Source organism: Vulpes lagopus, chromosome 7, assembly GCF_018345385.1.
Source record: "Vulpes lagopus strain Blue_001 chromosome 7, ASM1834538v1, whole genome shotgun sequence".
NCBI classification, from domain to species: Eukaryota; Metazoa; Chordata; class Mammalia; order Carnivora; family Canidae; genus Vulpes; species Vulpes lagopus.
In genome coordinates this window covers 49554546-49575847 of record NC_054830.1, presented here as the reverse complement: position 1 = coordinate 49575847, position 21302 = coordinate 49554546, and the positions used below count along the sequence as shown (strand labels likewise).

Sequence of the window (21302 nt, the reverse complement as noted above, 5' to 3'; positions counted from 1 at the left end):
TCGCGTGCGTCCCCAGCTCCCGCCCGTCAGCCTCGCAGCCCGGCGGTCGGTCGGTGGGTCCCGGGCCGGCGGCCCCCGCCAGCCGCCGTCGCCGCCGCCGGCCCCGCCCCCGGGCACCATGCTGCCCTCGCAGGAGGCCTCCAAGCTCTACCACGAGCACTACATGCGGAACTCGCGGGCCATCGGCGTGCTATGGGCCATCTTCACCATCTGCTTCGCCATCATCAACGTGGTGGTCTTCATCCAGCCCTACTGGGTGGGCGACAGCGTGAGCACCCCCAAGCCTGGCTACTTCGGCCTCTTCCACTACTGTGTGGGCAGCGGGCTGGCGGGCCGCGAGCTCACCTGCCGAGGCTCGTTCACCGACTTCAGCACCATCCCGTCCGGCGCCTTCAAGGCAGCCGCCTTCTTCGTGCTGCTCTCCATGGTGCTGATCCTCGGCTGTATCACCTGCTTTGCGCTTTTCTTCTTCTGCAACACGGCCACGGTCTACAAGATCTGCGCCTGGATGCAGCTCTTGGCAGGTAGGGGAGGGGTGGGGGCGGGACCCCTAGAACAGGTGCGGAGGACGGGGCTCCTTCCTTCCAGGACCCCTTCTTGGAGGGGTCAGAGAGATTCCACTCCTCTGGCTAAAGACACACCTCCTTGGCTGACCCTCAGAAGCCACTAGGTAGGGGATTTATGAGAGAGACACCTTGGGGCAGGAGGCAGAACCGTAGGACTGGGTCTTTGAGTTTGCGTGCTTGGATATGGGCAGACTGCATTTACTGATGGGTTGGTGTTATGTTAGAGTCTCTGAGGGTCTCTGAGAGTCTCTTCTGGCTGTCCTACAGGAAATAATTATCTGAATGAGGAGCTACTCTAGGAGTGAGCAATTTCTGTTGTATCAAAAAGAGCATGAGATGGGGGAATGCAGAGATCTGACTTTGACCTTTATCTTGCTGACATTATCAACTTGGGGGTTTCACTTCACTTCCCTGAGGCTAGGCTTCCCCATCTGTAAAACAATGAAGAGGATTCCAAGAGCGAATGAAAGAGTATCTTGTAAACTTTTAAGTTCTGTATTAAGATAAAGGAGCTTAGGAAGATATGCGTGTCTAGTAGTGTCTATCCAGTATTTGAAATGGGGGTGGTTGACAGCACTTGGCAACATGGGGGTCTTGACAGGGCAGGTCTCTACCGCCTACCCCCACCCAATGCAGGGAGGGTTCTGGTGCTATGCCTAATGGTGATAAATCCCTGAGCCCTTTGAAATGTTTAGATAGGGCAGACATCTTGCCCTAAGAACTAGAGAAGGGCCTTTTGGGAAGAAGAACTGCTGAGACAGTATTCCAGGATCCATTAGAGTCCTCACCCCCCACCCATCTTTTGATCGAAGGCAGATTTTGAGGAATCAGCAACTTGGGAATTTGCCTAATTGCAGGTAGGAAAGAGAGTTGGGCTGGGGAAAGTGAGGTCAAGATATAGCAGGAATGGGGGAGGACGGCTGGTACGGTTGGGTAAAGTTTGGAGCGCTCTAGGGATGAGAAAGAGAAGGGAAAATATGATGATCTTTGCAGTAGAGATGGTCTTTCACAATAAGCACCTCAGGGCATTCAACAAGTGTGGGCCTCTTCAAAAGATACTCCCTGCAGGAGGTGTTATATCACTTGCTGATGACTCCACTGCTTAGAACATTGGAGTCTTTGGAGTGTGGGGTGTGTTCTCTTGAACATCATCATTGAGGGGAACCTCCATCTTTTAAAGGAAGAATATGATTTTTGGAAATGACTGGAAGTCACTTAGGGCCAAGTGCAGAAAATACAATAGTGAACAAATTGAGAATTGTCACTTGGGATGAAGCCAAGGTATGAGAGCAAAATCATGAGGCTAGTTTGCGTCCCCAAGAGGACTTTTACAAATACAGGGAGGAATTCCTGCCCCATTGGAAGAATTTCCCAAACTTTCAAAAGGACTACTTTGAAGAAAGCAGTGTTAATTCAGATGAGGACATTTTAATGAGCTTGTTTCAAATCTGCCTCAGTCCATCTACTTAGATATGGGTCTTTTAGGATCTTTGAAATTGAGAAAGGAGAAATTGTAGAGTGTGGGGGTATGTCTCCGTATTTCTCAGTGGTACCCAGAAGGTGACTTTATGTATTTCCATTTTATTTATCTTCCTCCAAAGGCAAGCTGGAAAGAATGTATACTCATCTGGAATCCTCAATTCCTCACCCTTAATTTGGAGTCTGCATATGGGTTGCTGACCTCTTGGCCTTCCAACTCTCTGTAATTTATGTGGGTTTAGTCTTAGGGATTTGATGAAGTGTCCCAATAACCCTATATAATTACAGAATTTCAGAGATCATAGAGATCAGCTCCTTCAAATCCCACCTTCCCCTCCCCCCACTTTAGAGATAAGAGACTTAGACTAGAGAGAAGGTTTTATCCAAAGTCTCATAGCCAGTAAGGGAGTACTCCTGGTCCAGTGCTCTTTCCCTTGTATTGTTTACCCACACCTGAGGGCTGAGGAGGCCAGTTAACAGAGTTGAACAGTTTATTCCATTCTGCCTAGAGATTTCTGAGTTCTCTGGGTAAGTGACCAATTCACTTTGTTTAATGAAGTGACATCAGGACAGAAGGTAGAGCACTGGACTACGAGTCATGGGACGGGGTCTTGGCCGACTCTGCCTAGGTGATTCACCCTGCAGTATTTTTTTTTAAAGATTTTATTTATTTATTTATGTATTCATTCATTCATTCATCCATTCATTCATTCATGAGAGACATACAGAGAGAGGCAGAGACATAGGCAGAAGGAGAAGCAGGCTCCTCGCCCTGGGAGCCCGATGCGGGACTCATCCCCAGACCAGGATCACTCCGAGCCAAAGGCAGACGCTCAACTGCTAAGCCACCCAGGCGTCCCTACCCTGCAGTATTAAGCAATAGTTTTTAGCTTAAATCTCAGTTTTGTCATCCTTACAGTGGGAGACTAATCAGTTACATAAGTGGATTCAAAGTATCTCTTTCAGCCCTGGGTGTCTCCTAAAACAACTCTATCACAAGATCTTTCTATTTAGAAAATAAGAAATCAGTCATTCTCAGGGGAGCTGCAGAGCAGCAAAGGGCCTTGTTTATATCAGGTAAGAATTAGAATTCTTGTTTAAGTAAACTTTTATTCAAGTATTTTAGACTCTTCTAAGTGTAGAGCCCTGGACAATTAGGAAAATTCAGAGATACTTATTCCTCTATTTATTCTTTACTTGTTCTGTGATCATCGCTGTGCTAGGTGCTACAATACTGAGATCATCCTGGTCCCCAAGGATTTAGATTTATACACTGCGATCAATACCCACTCTCAGGAAGCTTACCATCTGGTTGAATCTCTATAATGGTCAGCATTCTTTCAATGGCAAGTGAGAGAAATCCAACTTAAAATTGCCTAAATCAATAAAAATAAAATAAAATAGGGATGGTAGGATTTTGGGCTCACATAACTTAAAAGTCAAGAGTATCTTGCTTCAGGGGTGCATAGCTGGCTCAGTCAGTAGAGCATGGGACTCTTGATCTCAGGGTTGTGAATTCAAGCCCCATGTTGGGTATAGAGATTACTTAAAAATAAAAGCTTATAAAAAGAATATCTTGGGATGTCTGGGTGGCTCAGTGTTTGAGTGTCTGCCTTTGGCTCACGGCATGATCCCAGGGTCCTGGGATTGAGTCCCACATTGGGCTCCTTGCAGGGAGCCTGTTTCTCTCTCTGCCTATGTCTCTGCCTCTGTGTCTCTCATGAATAGTTTTTTTTAAAAAGGGGGTACTTGCTTCAGGCATGGATGGATCCAAATTCTCAAATAATGCCATTAAGAATATGTCTGTCTCCATTTCTTGGTTCCCCTGTGTCAGCTCATTTTAAAGTCCACTTCTCTCTTAAAGGTGATAAAAATGCTACTAGCAGCTCTGAATTTATGTTGCTTTAGCTTGTCAATGCCTGTGGAAAAAGAACATCTGTTAGTGGTTCCAGCAAAAGATCCAGGACTGATTCTCATTGACCCAGGCTTTGGCCAAGGATTCACCTCTTAGTTAATCAATGTGACTTTGTCCAAGGCTTTAGCCACATTCCCATCCCTGGAGCACCTGGTCTGACAGTGGAAAAAGGTCAAGTTCTGAAAAGAGAAATCAGGTATGACCACTGGTAAGACAGGTGCAGACAGAAGCCTTACTCTGGAGGGTGTAGACACTAATATATGCTGGGCTATAAGTGCTGGGGAAACCCAGGGCAATTGAGGAGGCGGCCCCATAGTTGGGAGGTGAGGCTTGAGTGGGAGGTGAGGATGTGGACAGATTTGAAGTGTGGGAGAGCATTGTGAATGGAGAGGAAGATCATGGGCAGAGACACAGAGGTAAGAAAGCCACATCTGGCTTAAGTGTGATATCCATATAGGGGAGCAGAAGGAGGAGAGGTGAGGAAGGAATGATGGGGCTACAAGTGTGTAAGTCTTTGAATACTGGGTTGAGAATTTGGTCTTTAATCAGCAGGCAGTTCAGAGTTACTACAACTGTTGTTATTATTCAGGAAAAATAATTAACATTTTCTGAGCCTTCTCTCTATGCTTGACCACGTGCTAAACATTGATGTACATACTATTATTTACTCCTCACAATGATCCTATGGGGTACCTACCATTATTACTCTTTTGTAATAGAAAATTACTCTTTTTCATCTTTTACTCAGATGAAAACACTGAGCTTCAAAGAGGAGTCATTTGTCCAAGGTCATACAGACAGTAAATGGGGGAACTAGCATGGTAACTTGATCTGTCTGACTCAAAAGCCTGGGGATTTATGAAGGATTTATAGAGGAGCATTAGTGATGGGAGCAGTGGCAGGAGGTTTTTGATATAAGACTCAAATGTTAAGTAGAGAGGTAGAAAACCCAGGTTGCTCTTCATGGAGTTAGGGGCCAGCTTCTCCAGGTATCTCTGCTACCTGGTCTTGCCCTCTTAGTGAGAACACACAAGGTGTCAGCTTTGAGACTAGACATTTTCATATTCTTTACAGCATTTCATGTTCATCTTGTTAAAGTGACTTGCCCAAGGGTCACACATCTAGTGAAAAGTGAAGCTGCAACTTAACACAAGTCTAAATGGATCTAGCACCTGCTTCCCCCCCCCCCTTTTAAAGATTATTTGTTTATTTATTTATTCATGAGAGACACACACAGAGAGAGGCAGAGACACAGGCAGAGGGAGAAGTAATCTCCATGCAGGGAGCTCGACGTGGGACTTGATCCCGGGACCCTGGGATCACACCCTGGGCTGAAGGCAGGTGCTCAACCACTGAGCCACCCAGGCATCCCTAGTACCTGCTTTTAAAACCAAACTAGAACTGGGGAGAGGAATACACAGATCACAAGGTACAACCGTCCATTCTTCATACTCAGTGTTTACCTGTGGGCTGGGTGAGGTTAGCCAAGGGGAGGTTGCTGGCTCGAGAAGAGACTTGGGCTGGAAGCCTGGTTGAGAATCCAGAGGCATAGTGCGGAGTAGTGGTTTAAGAGCAGAGGACTTGGGATCCCTGGGTGGCGCAGCGGTTTGGCGCCTGCCTTTGGCCCAGGGCGCGATCCTGGAGACCGGGGATCGAATCCCACATCAGGCTCCCGGTGCATGGAGCCTGCTTCTCCCTCCGCCTGTGTCTCTGCCTCTCTCTCTCTCTCTGTGACTATCATAAATAAATAAAAAATTAAAAAAAAATTAAAAAAAAAAAAAAAAAAAGAGCAGAGGACTTAGGGCAGCCCCGGTAGCCCAGCGGTTTAGCGCCCTCTTCAGCCCAGGTGTGATCCTGGTGACCCAGGATCAAGTCCCACATCGGGCTCCCTGCATGGAGTCCGCTTCTCTCTCTCTCTCTCTCTGTCATGAATAAATAAATAAAATCTAAAAAAAAAAAAAAAAAAGAGCAGAGGACTTAGAATTCTCTCTGCTCCTTCCCACCTGTGTGGCCTTGGATAAGTGGGTTTTCCTCTCTACATCTCAGTTTCTTTATTGTAAAAGGGAGATTATGATGATTATCACTAAAGATTTTATTTTTAAGTAGCCTCTACACCCCACGTGGGGCTCAAACTCACAACCAGCTCTGAAATCAAGAGTCACATGCTCCACTGACTGAGCCAGCCAGGAGCCTTGGGGGAGATTATTGTACTTACCTCAGAGGTGGTAGAAAGAAATCAACAAAATGATGGATGTAAAGCCCTGAGTGTGGTTCCCAGTGTACAGTAGGCATTCAGTAAATGGTCACGTCATTCCTGTGACGTAGTCTAAGTGAAGAGCAGCTTGTGAGGAACTCCTGTTGCTCAGTTGGAAGAGGTCAGGCTTGCTGGGATGATCAAAGGCCTTAAAAAGTCATAAACTGGGCAGCCCAGGTGGCTCAGCGGTTTAGTGCCGCCTGCAGCCCAGGGTGTGATCCTGGAGAGTGGGGATCGAGTCCCGCATCGGGCTCCCTGCATGGAGCTTGCTTCTCCCTCTGCCTGTGTCTCTGCCTCTCTCTCTGTCTCTCATGAATAAATAAATAAAATCTTAAAAAAAAAAGTCATAAACTGTCAGCTGAAAAGAGTCTTGCCAATTAGCTGGCTCAACTGCCTCATTTTAGAGGTGAAAAAAAACCTAGTCCCAGCAAGAAGAGTCAAAAGTTCATATCACAAAGTGAGGCTCTTTGACCCACAGAAGGGAGATGATTCTGACTGTGATTCCTTCAGTACTGAGTGCCTACTGTGCTTTAGGCCCTGCTTGGATGCTGGAGTCACAGCAGGGAATAGGACATGGAAGGTAGCGTGAGAGACCGAAGCTGGGGATGGTGGCAGGGGGCTGAGATCCCAAGGTGAGGCGAGTACCTTCCAGCCTTCCAGATGTGTGCTTGATCAGCAGGAGTCTCTGGGCTGGGAGCAGCAGTGTCAGCTTAAAGCATTTATCCACATTCCTCCCCATTTCTTTGGGAGTTTGTTTCAGATTTGGCTTGGGAGTTTATTTATCCAGTAACATTTCTGTATGTACATGACCTGCTGAGAACACTGGGGGGGGGGGGACTTCTTTCTTTGCCTGCTCCATTGTCTTCCTTCCTCCCCTGACTGTCCCTTCTTTCCTTTTTTCCATCCTCCCTCCCTACACCCCTCCTTTCTCACATTGGTCCTTTACCGACAGCCTCCTCTGTGTGTAAGGCACTGTGCTGGGCTCTGGGAATCCAGAGTAAGAGTCCTCACTGCCACACAGCTCAAAGGGCAATGGGTGAGGCAGGAGAGAAAAGATCATCACTTCTCTGTGCATGACACGTGAAATGACTGAATCAAGCACAGGGTATTCTGGGGGCACAAGGGGGACATCTGACACAGTTAAGGACAGCCAGGGAAGTCTTCCAAAAAGTTCCAGCATTTGAACTGAGTCTGAGAGGATGGGCTGGAAAGAGAAGCGCAGCCAGACAGAAGAGACAGTATGATCCCAGGCATGAAGTCAGGAAATAGCCTGGTGTGTTTTGGGGACTACCAGCAATTAGGGCAGGGAGTGGTGAGTGTTCAGAATGGGAAGCTAGATTGTGGAGGCTTCCCAGCCATCATCCGGAGTTTACGGACTTTATCTATCAGCCTATATTTATTAAAGGGTTTCTTTGGGAAATAACTAATACATGTACATGATACAAAATTCAAAAGGGGAAAAAGGTATATAATCAGCCATCACCAGTCTTCCTGCCTGTCCCCATTCCCCAAAGATCCTCCCAGAGTTCTCTGGGGCAACCACTGTCACCAGTGTCTTGAGTATCTTTTTCAAGAAATCTCATAAATATACAAACAAATGCAAACTTTTTTTTTTTTTTACTTAAATGGTATATTAGTTATCTATACCTGTGTAACAAATTACCCCAGAACTTTGTGTCTTAAAGCAACAGGCATTTATTTTTTCCATTTCTGTGAGGCACAGGAATTTGGGAGCAGCACAGACAGGCAGTTCTGGTTCAGGGTTGTTCCTGAAGTTACAACTAAGACCGCAGCGGGGGCTGTGGTAATCTAAGGCGGCGTGGGGCTGAGGGCCCACTTCTAAGCACTCTCATGCGTTTGCAGGAGACCTCGGAATGAATGATCCAAGAAAGAGAGAGAAAGGAAGAAACTACACTGCCCACTGTCCTTTTTTCTTTTTTCTTCTTTTCTTTTTTGGTAATGGTTTTATTGTGACATAACTCATATGCCATGCCATCCATATGAAGTGTATATTCATAGAGTTGTACAACCATTACCACAGTTGACTGTAGGATATTTTCATCATCTCAAGAAGCCTTATACTCTTTAGGTCTCACCCCACAAAGCTCCCCCACCCAACCAACCCAGCTTCTAAGCAACCACTAATTTACTTAATGTCTATTTTAGCCCATTCTGGACATTTCATATAAATGAAATCATACAGGGGCATCTGGCTTGCCTAGTTTGTGGAGCATGCAACTCTTGATCTTGGGGTTGTGGTTTCGAGCTCCATGCTGGGTGTAGAGATTACTTAAAAATGAAATCTTAAAAAAAATAAACAAATGAAATCATACAATATGCAGTCTTTGCAACTCCTTTCACTTAGCATAATGTTTTCAAGGTTCATTCGTGTCATAGCATGTGTCAGTAGTTCATTCCTTTTTATGGCCATTTATGGCCATGATGTTGTATTGTATGGAGAAGACCACATTTTGTTTATTCATTCATCAGTTGATGGACATTTGGGTTGTTTCAACTTTTGGCCATTATGAATAGTGCTGCTATGAACATTTTTTTTCCATTGGAGTTCAATTTGCCAACATATAGCATAACACCCAGTGCTCATCCTGTCAAGTGCCCCCCTCAGTGTCTGTCACCCAGTCACCCCAACCTCCTGCCTACCTCCCTTTCCACCACCCCTTGTTCGTCTCCCAGAGTTAGGAGTCTCTCAGGCTCTGTCACCCTCACTGATATTTCCTACTCATTTTCTCTCCTTTTCCCTTTATTCCCTTTTACTATTTTTTATATTCCCCAAATGAATGAGACGATATAATGTTTGTCCTTCTCCGATTGACTTATTTCACTCAGCATAATACCGTCCATTTCCATCCACATCAAAGCAAATGGTGGGTATTTGTCGTTTCTAATGGCTGAGGAATATTCCATTGTATACATAAACCACATCTTCTTTATACATTCATCTTTCGATGGGCACCGAGGCTCCTTCCACAGTTTGGCTATTGTGGACATTGCTGCTATAAACATTGGGGTGCAGGTGTTCCGGCGTTTCATTGCATCTGTATCTTTGAGGTAAATCCCCAGCAGTGCAATTGCTGGGTCGTAGGGCATTTCTATTTTTAACTCTTTGAGGAATCTCCAGCTATGAACATTTGTGTACAAGTTTTTGCATGGATGTACATTGTCATTTCTCTTGGAAGGAGTGGGATTGGTGGCTCAAATGGCAACTCTGTATTTAACATTTTGAGAAACTACCAGGTTGTTTTCCAAAGTGGCAGCACTACTGTACATTCCCAATAGCAGTATATGAGGGTTCCTATTCGTATTATCATCAACACTGGTTGTTATCTGACTTTTTTTTTTTTTTAAAGACTTGCCAATGTTTCTGGCTTTATTTTTTTTATTTATTTATGATAGTCACACAGAGAGAGAGAGAGAGAGGCAGAGACATAGGCAGAGGGAGAAGCAGGCTCCATGCACCGGGAGCCCGACGTGGGATTCGATCCCGGGTCTCCAGGATCACGCCCTGGGCCAAAGGCAGGCGCTAAACCGTTGCGCCACCCAGGGATCCCTATCTGACTTTTTAAATAATAGGCATCCTACTGGGTGTGAACTGGTATCTTGTGGTTTTGATTTGTGTCTCCCTAATGATTCATGGTGTTGAGAGTCTTTTCCTGTGCTTATTGGCCATTTGTATACCTTCTTTGGAGATATTATCTATTAAGATCCTTTGCCTATTTTTTAATTGGGTTATTTTTCTTTTTATCATTGAGTTGTAAGAGTTCTTTGTATACTTTAGATACAAGTCCCTTATATATATGATTTGCAGATATTTTTTTCCATTCTGTGGCTGTCTTTGTTTCTCTTGATAGTTTTCTTTGAAACACAGAAGTTTTTAATTTATACAAAATCCAGTTTATGTCCTTTTTTCTTGTATTGCTTGTGCTTCTGGTGTCATATCTAAGAATCCTTTGCAAATCTGAGGGCACAAAATTTTTTTTAAGATTTAATTTATTTATTTAATATTTATTATTTTTAAGATTTTATTTATTTATTTACTTATTAAGATTTTATTTATTAAAAATTTTTTTAAAAAAATATTTTATTTATTTATTCATGAGAGACACAGAGAGAGAGGCAGAGACACAGGCAGAGGGAGAAGCAGGCTCCATGCAGGGAGCCTGACATGGGACTCGATCCCTGGTCTCCAGGATCAGGCCCTGGGCTGAAGAAAGTGCTAAACTGCTGAGCCACCCAGGCTGCCCAAAATTGTATTTATTTATTTGTGAAAGAGCATGCAAGAGAGAGCATGAGTGGGGATGGGGGCAGAGGAAGAAGGAAAAACAGACTCCCCATTGAGTGCAGAGCCCAACACACTGCTCCATCTTAGGACCCTGAGATCATGATTTAAGCTGAAGGCAGACACTTAACTGACTGAGCCACCCAGGTGCCCCTAAGGGCACAAGAAATTTACCTCTGTTTTTACCAAGGAGTTTATAGTTTTGGCTTCTTATATTTAGGTGTCTGATCATCTGAGTTAATATTTGTATATTTGGATTAAGGTAAAGGTCCAACTTCATTCTTTTGCATATAGCTATCCAGTTGTCCCAGCACCATTTATTTAAAAGATGATTCTTTTTCAATTGAATGGTCTTGGCACCCTTGTCAAAAATCAATTAACCATAGATATCTGGGTTAATTTCTGGACTCCCTATTCCATTCCACTAGATCAGTGGAATAGATCTGTGTCTGTCTTTATGCAAGTACCATACTGTCCTGATGACTGCTGTTTTGTAGTGAGTTTTCAAATTGAGAAGTATGAGTCCTCCAACTGTATTCCTTTTAGAAGATTGTTTTGGCCATCACACTGCTTTTTATGCTCTAATCTAGATATCACATACTATCACTCTCTTGTTAGGGTTTCCTATTTTAGTGTATAATGAATTACTTTTTCTTAAGAGCTGTATAATAGGGATGCCTGAGCGGCTCAGCGGTTGAGCGTCTGCCTTTGGCTCAAGGCATGATCCCGGGGTTCCAAGATCGAGTCCCACGTCGGGCTCCCTGCAGGGAGCTTGCTTCTCCCTCTGCCTGTGTCTCTGCTTCTTTCTCTCTGTCTCTCATGAGTAAATAAATAAAAAAACCTAAAAAAAAAAAAAGCTGCATAATATACTTTTGCATAGATGTGTCATCCTTTATTTTATCAATAGTTATGTTTATAATATTTTACTATAACAATATTTCAGTGGATAATGTTGTATATAAATAATTTGACACATATGTGAGTATAAGGATAAAAAAGAGCAGCATTGCTAGATTAAATGGTCTGTATATTTACAATTTTGACAGATCCAGCCATAGTCCCCTCTATAGACGTTGTACAGAGTTAACTCCTAGCAGCAATGTATAAAAGGACCTGTTACCCCACTTCCTTTTCTTTTCTTTTTTTTAAATTTTTATTTATTTATGATAGTCACAGAGAGAGAGAGAGAGGCAGAGACATAGGCAGAGGGAGAAGCAGGCTCCATGCACCGGGAGCCCGACGTGGGATTCGATCCCGGGTCTCCAGGATCGCGCCCTGGGCCAAAGGCAGGTGCCAAACCGCTGCGCCACCCAGGGATCCCTCCACTTCCTTTTCAACTGAGTATGTTATCAAATATTTTTGCCAACCTGATGGGTAAAAAATACTCTTATAGTAATAATTTGCCTTTTTCTAATTATGAGTGAAGTCAAGCACCTTTTATTTTATTTTTTTTTAAAGATATTTTATTTATGTATTCATGAGAGACACAGAGGGAGAAGCAGGCTCCATGCAGGGTGCCCGATGCAGGGCTCTATCTTGGGACTCTGGGATCACACACTGAGCCAAATGCAGATGCTCAACCTGCTGAGCCACCCAGGTGTCCCAGTCAAGCACCTTTTATATATATCTTTTCTTTAAACTGTCAGCTCATATATATGTAATAATATATATATATGTATATATACATATATAATTTTTTTATTAAGTTAATGGTGTTTTCCCTCTTTGATACATAAGAACTTTTTGTGGGGCACCTGGCTGGCTCAGTCAGTAGAACATGCAACTCTTGATCTCAGGGTTGTAAGTTCAAGCCCCACACTGGGTATAGAGCTTACTTAAAAATAAAATCTTTAAAACAAAAAAAAACTTTTTATATATTAAGAAAGTTAGCTCTTTTTCTGTGATACAAGTTATAAATATTCCCAGTTGATCTTTTGACTTTGTCTTTGGATGTTTTCCCCATAGTGAAATTTGTTTTTTCTCATAATCAAATTGTCAGTTCCGTCCTGGGTTTTGTGTGATACCTAGAACAGACTTGAAATGTTTTAAGCAGGGGGAGACATATCACATCCAGCTGTCAATGGGGAGGATGGGTTGGAAGAGTTGGAGGAGTCAAGAGAACAGGAGCTGAACTATTCTTATTCAGAAAGCCTCTCATTTGTGTCTTTTTCTTTTCATTCCCTGTTATTCATCATTACCAACCTTACTTTAATCCCAGAAAAGTTTAATGGTATAATGAGAGCCCTGGACCAGGAGTCTGTGCCTGGCACATAGTAGGTGCTTAATAAGTGTCTGTTGAATGAGTGAATGGTGACATCTGATTTAAGTTCTAGCTCTACCATCCACTCCTTTGGAGGCAGCATATTCAGTGGTCAGACAACCTGAATTTGAATGCTAAGTATGGCATTATCAACTGTCTTTAAGAAGGTTACACAATTTCTGAGTCTCAGTTTTCTCATCTATAAAATAAGGTAACAGAGAGAGAGAGAGAGCACAAGAGGGAGGGATAGAGGGAGAGGGAGAGAGAATCTCAAGCAGACTCCACGCCCAGTGTTGTGCCCCATGCAAGGCTGGATCTCATGACCCTGAATTCAGGACCTGAGCCAAAATCAAGAGTCCAATGTTTAACTGACTGAGCCACTTGGGTGCCACTTGGGTATTTGCTTTTAGGCTTGAGAGTTACCAGGGCCTAGAAGTTGGGCTTAGAAAGATGAATAGGGTGGCTGCTGCAGGGGTGGACTGAACGGAGGCTTGGTGGGAGGCTAGGAGCCCATTGTCCTGTTAAGAGGTACAGAGAGAGGAGGGGGGAAGAGGGGAGACCTGTTTAGGAGACTAGGGGCTCTCTGGGGTGAGGACCAGGTAGGTGTTACAGATGACTCCAGGTTTCCTCCTTGGATGTTTGGGTCTCTGGACTGACATTCCCATACATGCAGGGGAAGGTCAGGTCAGTTTGGGAAACACTGATTTGGCAGGCCCTCTGGGATGTGCAAGAGGAAAGGTCTGGCAAGCAATTGGCTATTAGGGCTGGAAGCTTAGGGGAAGAGGTCTCAGCTGGAGACAGAGATGTGAGGCATCATCGAATGAGTCTGAGGGTGGGTGAAATTGCCCCATGGAGAATGTGTGCTGGGAGAAGGGGAGAGACTAGAAACACCGACCTTTAATAGGCAGGTGGAGGAGGAACCAGAAAAGGAGCCAGAGCAGCTGCTCAGATTAGCAGCTGAGAAACCAAGAAGGATGGCCTTGAAAGGACACCTGCCTATTTTTTTTTTTTTGAAGATTCTATTTATTTATTCATGAGAGACACAGAGAGAGACAGAGAGAGAGAGGCAGGCAGAGACACAGGCAGAGGGAGAAGCAGGCTCCATGCAGGGACTCTATCCCGGGACCGCAGGCAGCTCTAAACCACTGAGCCACCCGGGCTGCCCTCCATTCTTCCTTTATTATTTCTCCCTCTCCTCCTCTTGTTTCTCTCTTTTTTTCAAAGATTTATGTTTATTTTAGAGAGAGCATGTCTGTACAGTGGGGAGGGGCAGACGGAGAGAGTAAGAGAGGCTCCCAAACAGATTCCATGCTGGGCTCTAAGTGTAGGGGGGGCAAGGGGTGGGGGTGGGCAGCCACAGGTTGAGCTCACAACCCTGAGATCAGGACATGAGCCAAAACCGAGAGTCAGATGCGTAACCCACTGCACCACCCAGGTGCCCCTCATTTTTCTCTTAAGTAACAATGTGACAGACATCCTTGTAGTTCAATCTGAGAGCGTATCCATGAGTGTTTTCTTAGGATAAGTTCTCGGAAATTGGCAAATCAGTCAAAAGAGGTTTAGAGACTTTCATTTTTATGTTTTTGTGATTAATCCGTTATTTCCGAGAGTTATATTTGATCTGTGCATTGCCATTCTTTGTTGCTTTAATTCCGAGTGAGAATCTCTGGCAATAGTCACTTAGTAGTAGTCAACTCCTGCCCGCCTTATGGCTTCCATAGGTAACTCTTTCACATGCTTCTGAATCCAAAATGTGCAGCGGGTTCTCAGTGCAATGTCTCCATCCCCTCCAATGTCTCCATGCCCTCCTGTCCTCCAGCCACTCAGTTCCTCTTCTTAGAAGTCACCAAGGTTGGGACGCCTGGGTGCCTCAGGGGTTGAGCGCCTGCCTTCAGCTCAGGGCGTTTTCCTGGAGACCCAGAATGGAGTCCCACATCGGGCTCCCTGCATGGAGCCTGCTTTTCCCTCTGCCTGTGTCTCTGCCTCTCTCTCTCTTTCTCTGTGTCTCTCATGAATAAATAAATAAAATCTTAAAAAAGTCACCAAGGTTATCAGTGTCTTGTAGACACTTCCAGAAATATTTGATGTCCATGCAAACACACACACACGTACACATACACACACGCTTTCCCCACTCCTTACAGAGTGCTAGCCCTGCACCACGTCTGTTACTCTGGACCTTGCCTTGCACTTAGCACACCCATATGCCATCCCACATCAGCACATAAAGGGCTTCCTTCGTCTCTTTCGTGACAGCTTGGTGCTCCACTGCATGGATGTGCCCTAACCAGTGTTCTATTGGTTATTTCTGATGTTTACTTCTTACACACTATGGTATGTAGCCTTTTTAAAGTCAGCTTCTACAGAAAGTATAACACACTTAGGAGTACAGAAATTGTCACCTCTATGACTCAGTAATTTACACAAAGTGAACATGCCTATAGAAATAGTACACAGATCAGGAATCCTCATGTCCTCTTCCAATCACTGCCCCCAAAGGTATGCAGTATCCTGACTTTTCTTCCTGTAAGTTAGTTTTGCCTGCCTTTGATTTGTAAATAAATGGGATCACACTTTTTCTCAATTGTATGGTTCTAAGATGCAGCAAATTGTTGCACACAGCAAGTTTGTTCTTTCTCAGACAAGATCCTGCTCTGGTGTGAGGGTGAGGGTGGTGGCAGTGGGGGGAGGGAGCAGGCTCTCTGGTGTCTTCTCTTGGGAGGGCACTGATCCCGTCAGGAGGCCTCACCAAACTCTAATTACCTCCCAAAGGCCCCACCCCCCCAAATACAATCGCACTGGGGATTAAGGCTTCTACATATGAATTTTGTGGAGACACAGTTCAGTCTATAGCAAGCCTCTGTGGAGTCCTGAGGACAGATAGCCCTGGGGACAGCTGGTCTGACCCCCAGGAAAGGGTAGCAGCTGTGGTGTGTCCTGTATGGAAGAGGCCACTGAACAAAAACAGAGGCCTCCCTTTTGGAGTGTCCAGCTCAGCAGATGTCCCTTGAGGGTGGTGTAACAGTGTTATAATGAGACACTGTTACAAGAGCTGCGCATAAAATGAATCATTAGAAAGCTTTAAATGGGGGCCCCTGGGTGGCTCAGTCAGTTAAGCATCTGACTCCTGATTTCAGCTTAGGTCACGAGTTCAAGTACCACATTGGGCTCCATGCCCATCATGGAGCCTACTTAAGGAAAAAAAAGCTTTCTATAAAGGCATATTTACAGCACAAGCTTTAAAGAAAATAAACACCTGAGTGTATCATATATTTGCTCTTACTAATTCTTCACTACTTCTGGTCTCACTCAGGTTTCATTACCAAAACTCAAGTGTCACCCTTCTTTTTAACTGTCTTTTAGTTTCTTAATTATTTTTTTAAAACTTAAGAGGATTTCATATGGCCTGGCATAGATGGAAAAGGATTGAACATAATAATATAGTTTTTGTCATAAAAATATTATATGCAGATGTTAGACACTTTCAACAGTACAGGATGGCACACAATGAAGTGTCCCCACTCCCCCTCCCTTCCTGCCCATTTCCCAGGCCACCTCTCAGAGGTATCCACCATTAAATTGCTTCTGTATACTTCTATAAACCTTTACAGATATGCAAGCTTATATGTGTGTTCTTTGAAAAAAATCAATATCTTGAGTGATGTTTTTAAATTTCATGAGTAATATATGAAGACATTCATTCTGAAGAGCTGAAATGTTTCATAAAGGCTAAAGTCTCCACCCCCTCCCTGCCCAGAGGCCACCACTCATATAAATTAAATTTCCATTTTCCCCCCAATCTCTTTCTGTGCATTTACGTAAACACTCATGAGGCAAATATATTATGTCATTTTCTGCATTCCCCCCTACTGACTTTCTTCCTCTCACTCCCTCATGGTAAAGTACTCAGAACATAAATTTTACCATTTTAACAATTTTTTTAAGTGCACAATATTGTGTACTACATCCATCTCTCTCTCTTCCAGAACTCTTTTTCATCTTGTAAAACTCTGTCCCTTTTTTATATATATATTTTTTCTTTTTCCTTTTTTATATTTTTGAGAGATTTTATTTAGGGCAGCCCAGGTGGCACAGTGGTTTAGTGCCACCTTCAGCCCAGGGCATGATCCTGGAGACCCAGGATAGAGTCCCGTGTTGGGCTTCCTGCATGGAGCCTGCTTCTTCCTCTGCCTGTGTCTGTGCCTCTCTCTCTCTCTCTCTCTCTCTCTCTCTCTCTGTGTGTGTGTGTGTGTGTCTCATGAATAAATAAAATATTTTTAAAAATAAATATTTTATTTATTTACTTGTTTATGAGAGAGAGAGAAAGAGAGAGAGAGAGAGAGAGAGAGAGCATGGAGGGTGCAGAGGGAGAAGCAGACTCCCCAGTGAGCAGGGAGCCTGATGCTGGAATATGAGCTGAGCCCAAGGTAGACGCTTACCGACTGAGCCATCCAGGCGCCCCTTTCTGTCCCCTTTAAACACTAATCCCCCATACTCCTCCCTCAGCCCTTGGCGACCAACATCCTATTTCCTGTCTCTGTGAATTTGACTGTTCTGGGGACCTCAAGTAAGTGGCATCCTACAGTGTCTTTCTGTGACTAGCACATTGCACTGAACACAATGTCCTCAAGGTTCCTCCATGTTGTAGCATGTGTCAGAATTCCGTTCCTTTTTAAGGCTGAATAACATCACTGTATGTAGACCACCTTCTGCTGTTCTGAACCATGAAGGAGTGTGCCATGCACGATCTCTACCTGTTCATAGATCAGAGAGGAGAGGGGCTTCAGAGCATGGCCCTGCCCTACATGGGCTGGGTCTGACCCCAGCTGTGTTATCTCTAGCTATGTGACCTTGGGCACATCATTTAACCTTTCCGGACCTGTTTCTTCATCTATAAAATGGGAATAACAATTCATTAATAAACATAGAGCAGTTAGAACAATGCCTGAAACACAGAAAACACTGACTACATGCTTGACTTTTTAAAATAACAATTCCCTGGTGCCTGGCTGGCTCAGTGGGTAGAGCATGTGAGTCTTGATCTTATGAGACTGAGCGCTTCCTACTGCGCTACGAGGCACCCGAGTCCTGATCTTAGGGTCAGAGTTCAAGCCCCATGTTGGGCATGGAGCCTCCCTTTTTTTTTTTTAAGGTTTTATTTATTTATTGAAGAGAAAAAGAACAAGTGGCAGGGAGGGGCAGAGGGAGAAGCAGACTCCCCAGTGAGCAAGGAGCTTGACATAGGACTCCATCCCAGGACTCTGGGATCATGACCCAAGCCAAACACAGACACTTAACTAACTGAGCCACCTGGGTGCCCAGTCATGGAACCTACTTAACATTTAAAAAATAAATAAAATTACAATTGCTTTATTTATTTATTTTTGGGTGGGGGGAGAGGGGGCACAGAGGGAGAGGGAGAAGGAGAGAGAGAATTGGAAGCAGGCTCCATACCCAGCATGGAGCTGGATTCAGGGCTCAACACCAGGACCCTGAGATCATGACCTGAGCTGAAATCAGGAGTTGGACCCTTAACCGACTAAGCCACTCAGGTGCCCCAAAAGTACAATTGCTCTTTGCAGCAGACGTCACGTTCAGAAAGTTTGCTGTGTCATTCCTTACAGAGCTGCTCATTCCTTCTGGCTGTTCCAGAGCGTGTACATCCTTCTTAAAAACCATAGATGGGATCATACTCTACATTGTATTGTGTGCCTTAGCTTTTTAAATTTCTTAATACATCTCAGGTTTTCCACGACAACATATATAATTGTTCACCACTTGTTTTAATGGCTTTGTAGTATTCCGTGGCCTGGATATACCATACTTTATTTAATCAGTTCCCTCTTAATAGACATTGCCATCCTCTCTTATAAAGATGGTGGTGCAGTGAATACCCTGTATGCACCTTTCATGTACATGCACAAGCCCAGCCATGGGATACATTTGAGGCAAGGGATAAGTACCTTTAGGATTTGTATGGATATTGCCACGTTGTTCTCCAAGCAGAGTGTCTGAGCCACCTTCACACGCCATAGACCACGAGGCATACCCTCATCACAGTGATGCTGCCGACCACTCAGTCTATGTTGTGGCCTTGAGAAGTAAATATCACCATTTCTCTGATGACAGAACTGAGGTTCAGAGAGGTGAAATGACTTGTCCAAGGACACATAGATAAAAGCTGTTTGCCCAATACATGCATGTGATACAGACCTAAAAAAGAATAACACATTATTGTAACAGGACCAGGTTTGGCTGCATGTGATAGGAAAACCCAAAATAATTGTCTAATGACCCCAGGTTCTAGTCTCTTATGTTAAACAGATGCCCAAGAGTTAGGTGGTTCAGAGCTGGTATGGTAGCCCTGAAGTCAAGAGCTCTCTCTCTTTTTCTTTTTAAGATTTATTTATTTGAGAGAGATAGCATACACGAGTGGGGGAGGGGCAGAGGGAGAGGAAGAGGGAGAGAATCTTAAGAAGACTTCCTACTGAGCATGGAACCCAATGTGGGGGTCAATCCCATGACCCTAAGATCATGACCTGAGCTGAAATAGAGTCGGAGGTTTAACTATCTGAGCCACCCAGGTGCTCAGGTGGGGTGAGATCCTCATTCTCATTGTTGAAGATGAATGTGAGAGCCTTAGACATCCCCTCTGCCTTCTAGGCTGCAGGTGGAGGAATGGATTAAGAAAAAGGGGCAAAGAGCACATTCTAGCATCCTTATAAATCTGTTTATATAAAGTTATTTTCCTTGAGGACACATAACACATCGGCATGCATTTTTACCTACCCATGTGGCCTAGTCATGTAGCTGCAAAGAAAGCTGGAAAATGCAGTCTCTGTATTCAAGGGTCAAGTTCTCAGCTAAAAACTGGGGCTTCTAATAGTAAGGAAGATGTCGTAGCAAAGTACTGATCTCCATCATGATTATGTGTAAAAATTAAGCTTATCGCCTTCCCCACTTCACCAGTAATAATTTATATATCTCTTCTCACCTGCCAATTGATTCTCACAAAAGCACTATGAAATGAGCAGGGTGGATGTCATGACCCCCATTTTACAGATGAAGAAAATAAGGCCCAGAGATGTAAACTGACTTTGCCTAAAGCAACCCAGTGAATGGGTGGGAAGCGAAGAATGGGAGTTTAGCTTCCTGTTGAGGCCATGCAAGGTGGACTGTGTCTCATGGCTTCAAGGAGAAAGGCTCCGTTTGGTGCTAGTATATCTTTAACTCCTCTCACACTATTAAGTCTCTTAAACAGAGAGAGCGAGCTCAGAGCATTTGGCAGGCAAAAGTATCCAGCTAGAATCTAAGAACGTTGTTTTGGTTTCATTATATTTATAGTTTCCTTCTATTTGTGGCAAATGATCCTGGTTTCCTTTTCTATGATAGTGATATAAAGCTTACTTTTTAAGTAAATGCCTCTAAGTTAAAAAGTGAGTCTATTTAAAGAAAAATGTTAAGTAAAGACCTGTCTGGGTTTAAATACAGATCCCACCACTGACTAGCTCTGTGACATGGGATATGATACTTGATTCCTCTGAGCCTGTTTTCTCCTCTGTAAAATGAGGATGATGATTTTTCCCATCATATAGATTTGTTGCAGCATTAAACAAGATCATGATGTCAGGAGCTCTGCATCCTGGCACAGTTAGGCACTCAATACCGTTTATTAGCATTAGTATCACATTATGAATATTCCTTTTTTTTAAAAAGATTTTATTTATTTATTCATGAGACACACACAGAGGCAGAGACATAGGCAGAGGGAGAAGCAGGCTCCCTGCGGGGAGCCCGATGTGGGACTCCATCCTGGGACTCCAGGATCATGCCCTGAGCCAAAGGCAGATGCACAACCTCTGAGCCACCCAGACATCCTTCATTATGATGAATATTCCTATTATTAATTTTGTTGCAACACTTTCAGAGCGCTTGGAGCAGAGGAAATCAGTGGACTGTAGGGTAATGGATAGAGGTGCCCCACCTGAGGGTGCCTTCCCCTATACCAGTGGTTCTCAACCAGGGGCACTTTTGTCCCCCCGGGGACATTTGGCAATATCTGGAGGTCAGATACTATTTTTTATTATGACTGGGGGTCATAATAAAAAAACATGGTGGTGGTGCCCCTGGCATCTAGCAGATAGAGGTGGGGAAGGATACTCAATATCCCACAAGGCACAGGACAGCTCCCCCCCCCCCCCACCCCGGCCATCAAGAAGAATTACAGAGTCAAGTGTTAAAAATGTTCCCATTGAGAAGCCCTCCTCCACAGGGCACCCTGCACCTGTGTCTGTTTTCCAAAAGAGACTTGAACTCAGACTCCAAAGACCTCAGCCTGAGTTTCCTCATCTAGGACATGAGGGTGCTGAAACCTGCCAGCTCCTGATGCTTGAACCCCGGGGTCACTTCCTTGTTCTAGACTGTCCCTTGTGATCTCTTCCTCTCTTCTCCCAGGTCCAGGGAAACCATCTGATAGGCTCCCCCCCACTCCATTTTGCTTGATTTCTGGGTGTTTCCCATTCCCTGAGCAG

General features: G+C 44.3%; 1 protein-coding gene across 1 annotated transcript in view; it reads left to right on the top strand.

The window, feature by feature from the left end:
- Positions 1-95: 95 nt before the first annotated feature.
- LHFPL4 (LHFPL tetraspan subfamily member 4) overlaps positions 96-21302 on the top strand; it is a 31174-nt gene continuing 9967 nt past the window's right edge. The window contains exon 1 of the mRNA XM_041760446.1: positions 96-524. Coding sequence (XP_041616380.1) covers positions 119-524 — 406 coding nt within the window. The 5' untranslated portion in view covers positions 96-118. The remainder of the gene's footprint in view (positions 525-21302) is intronic.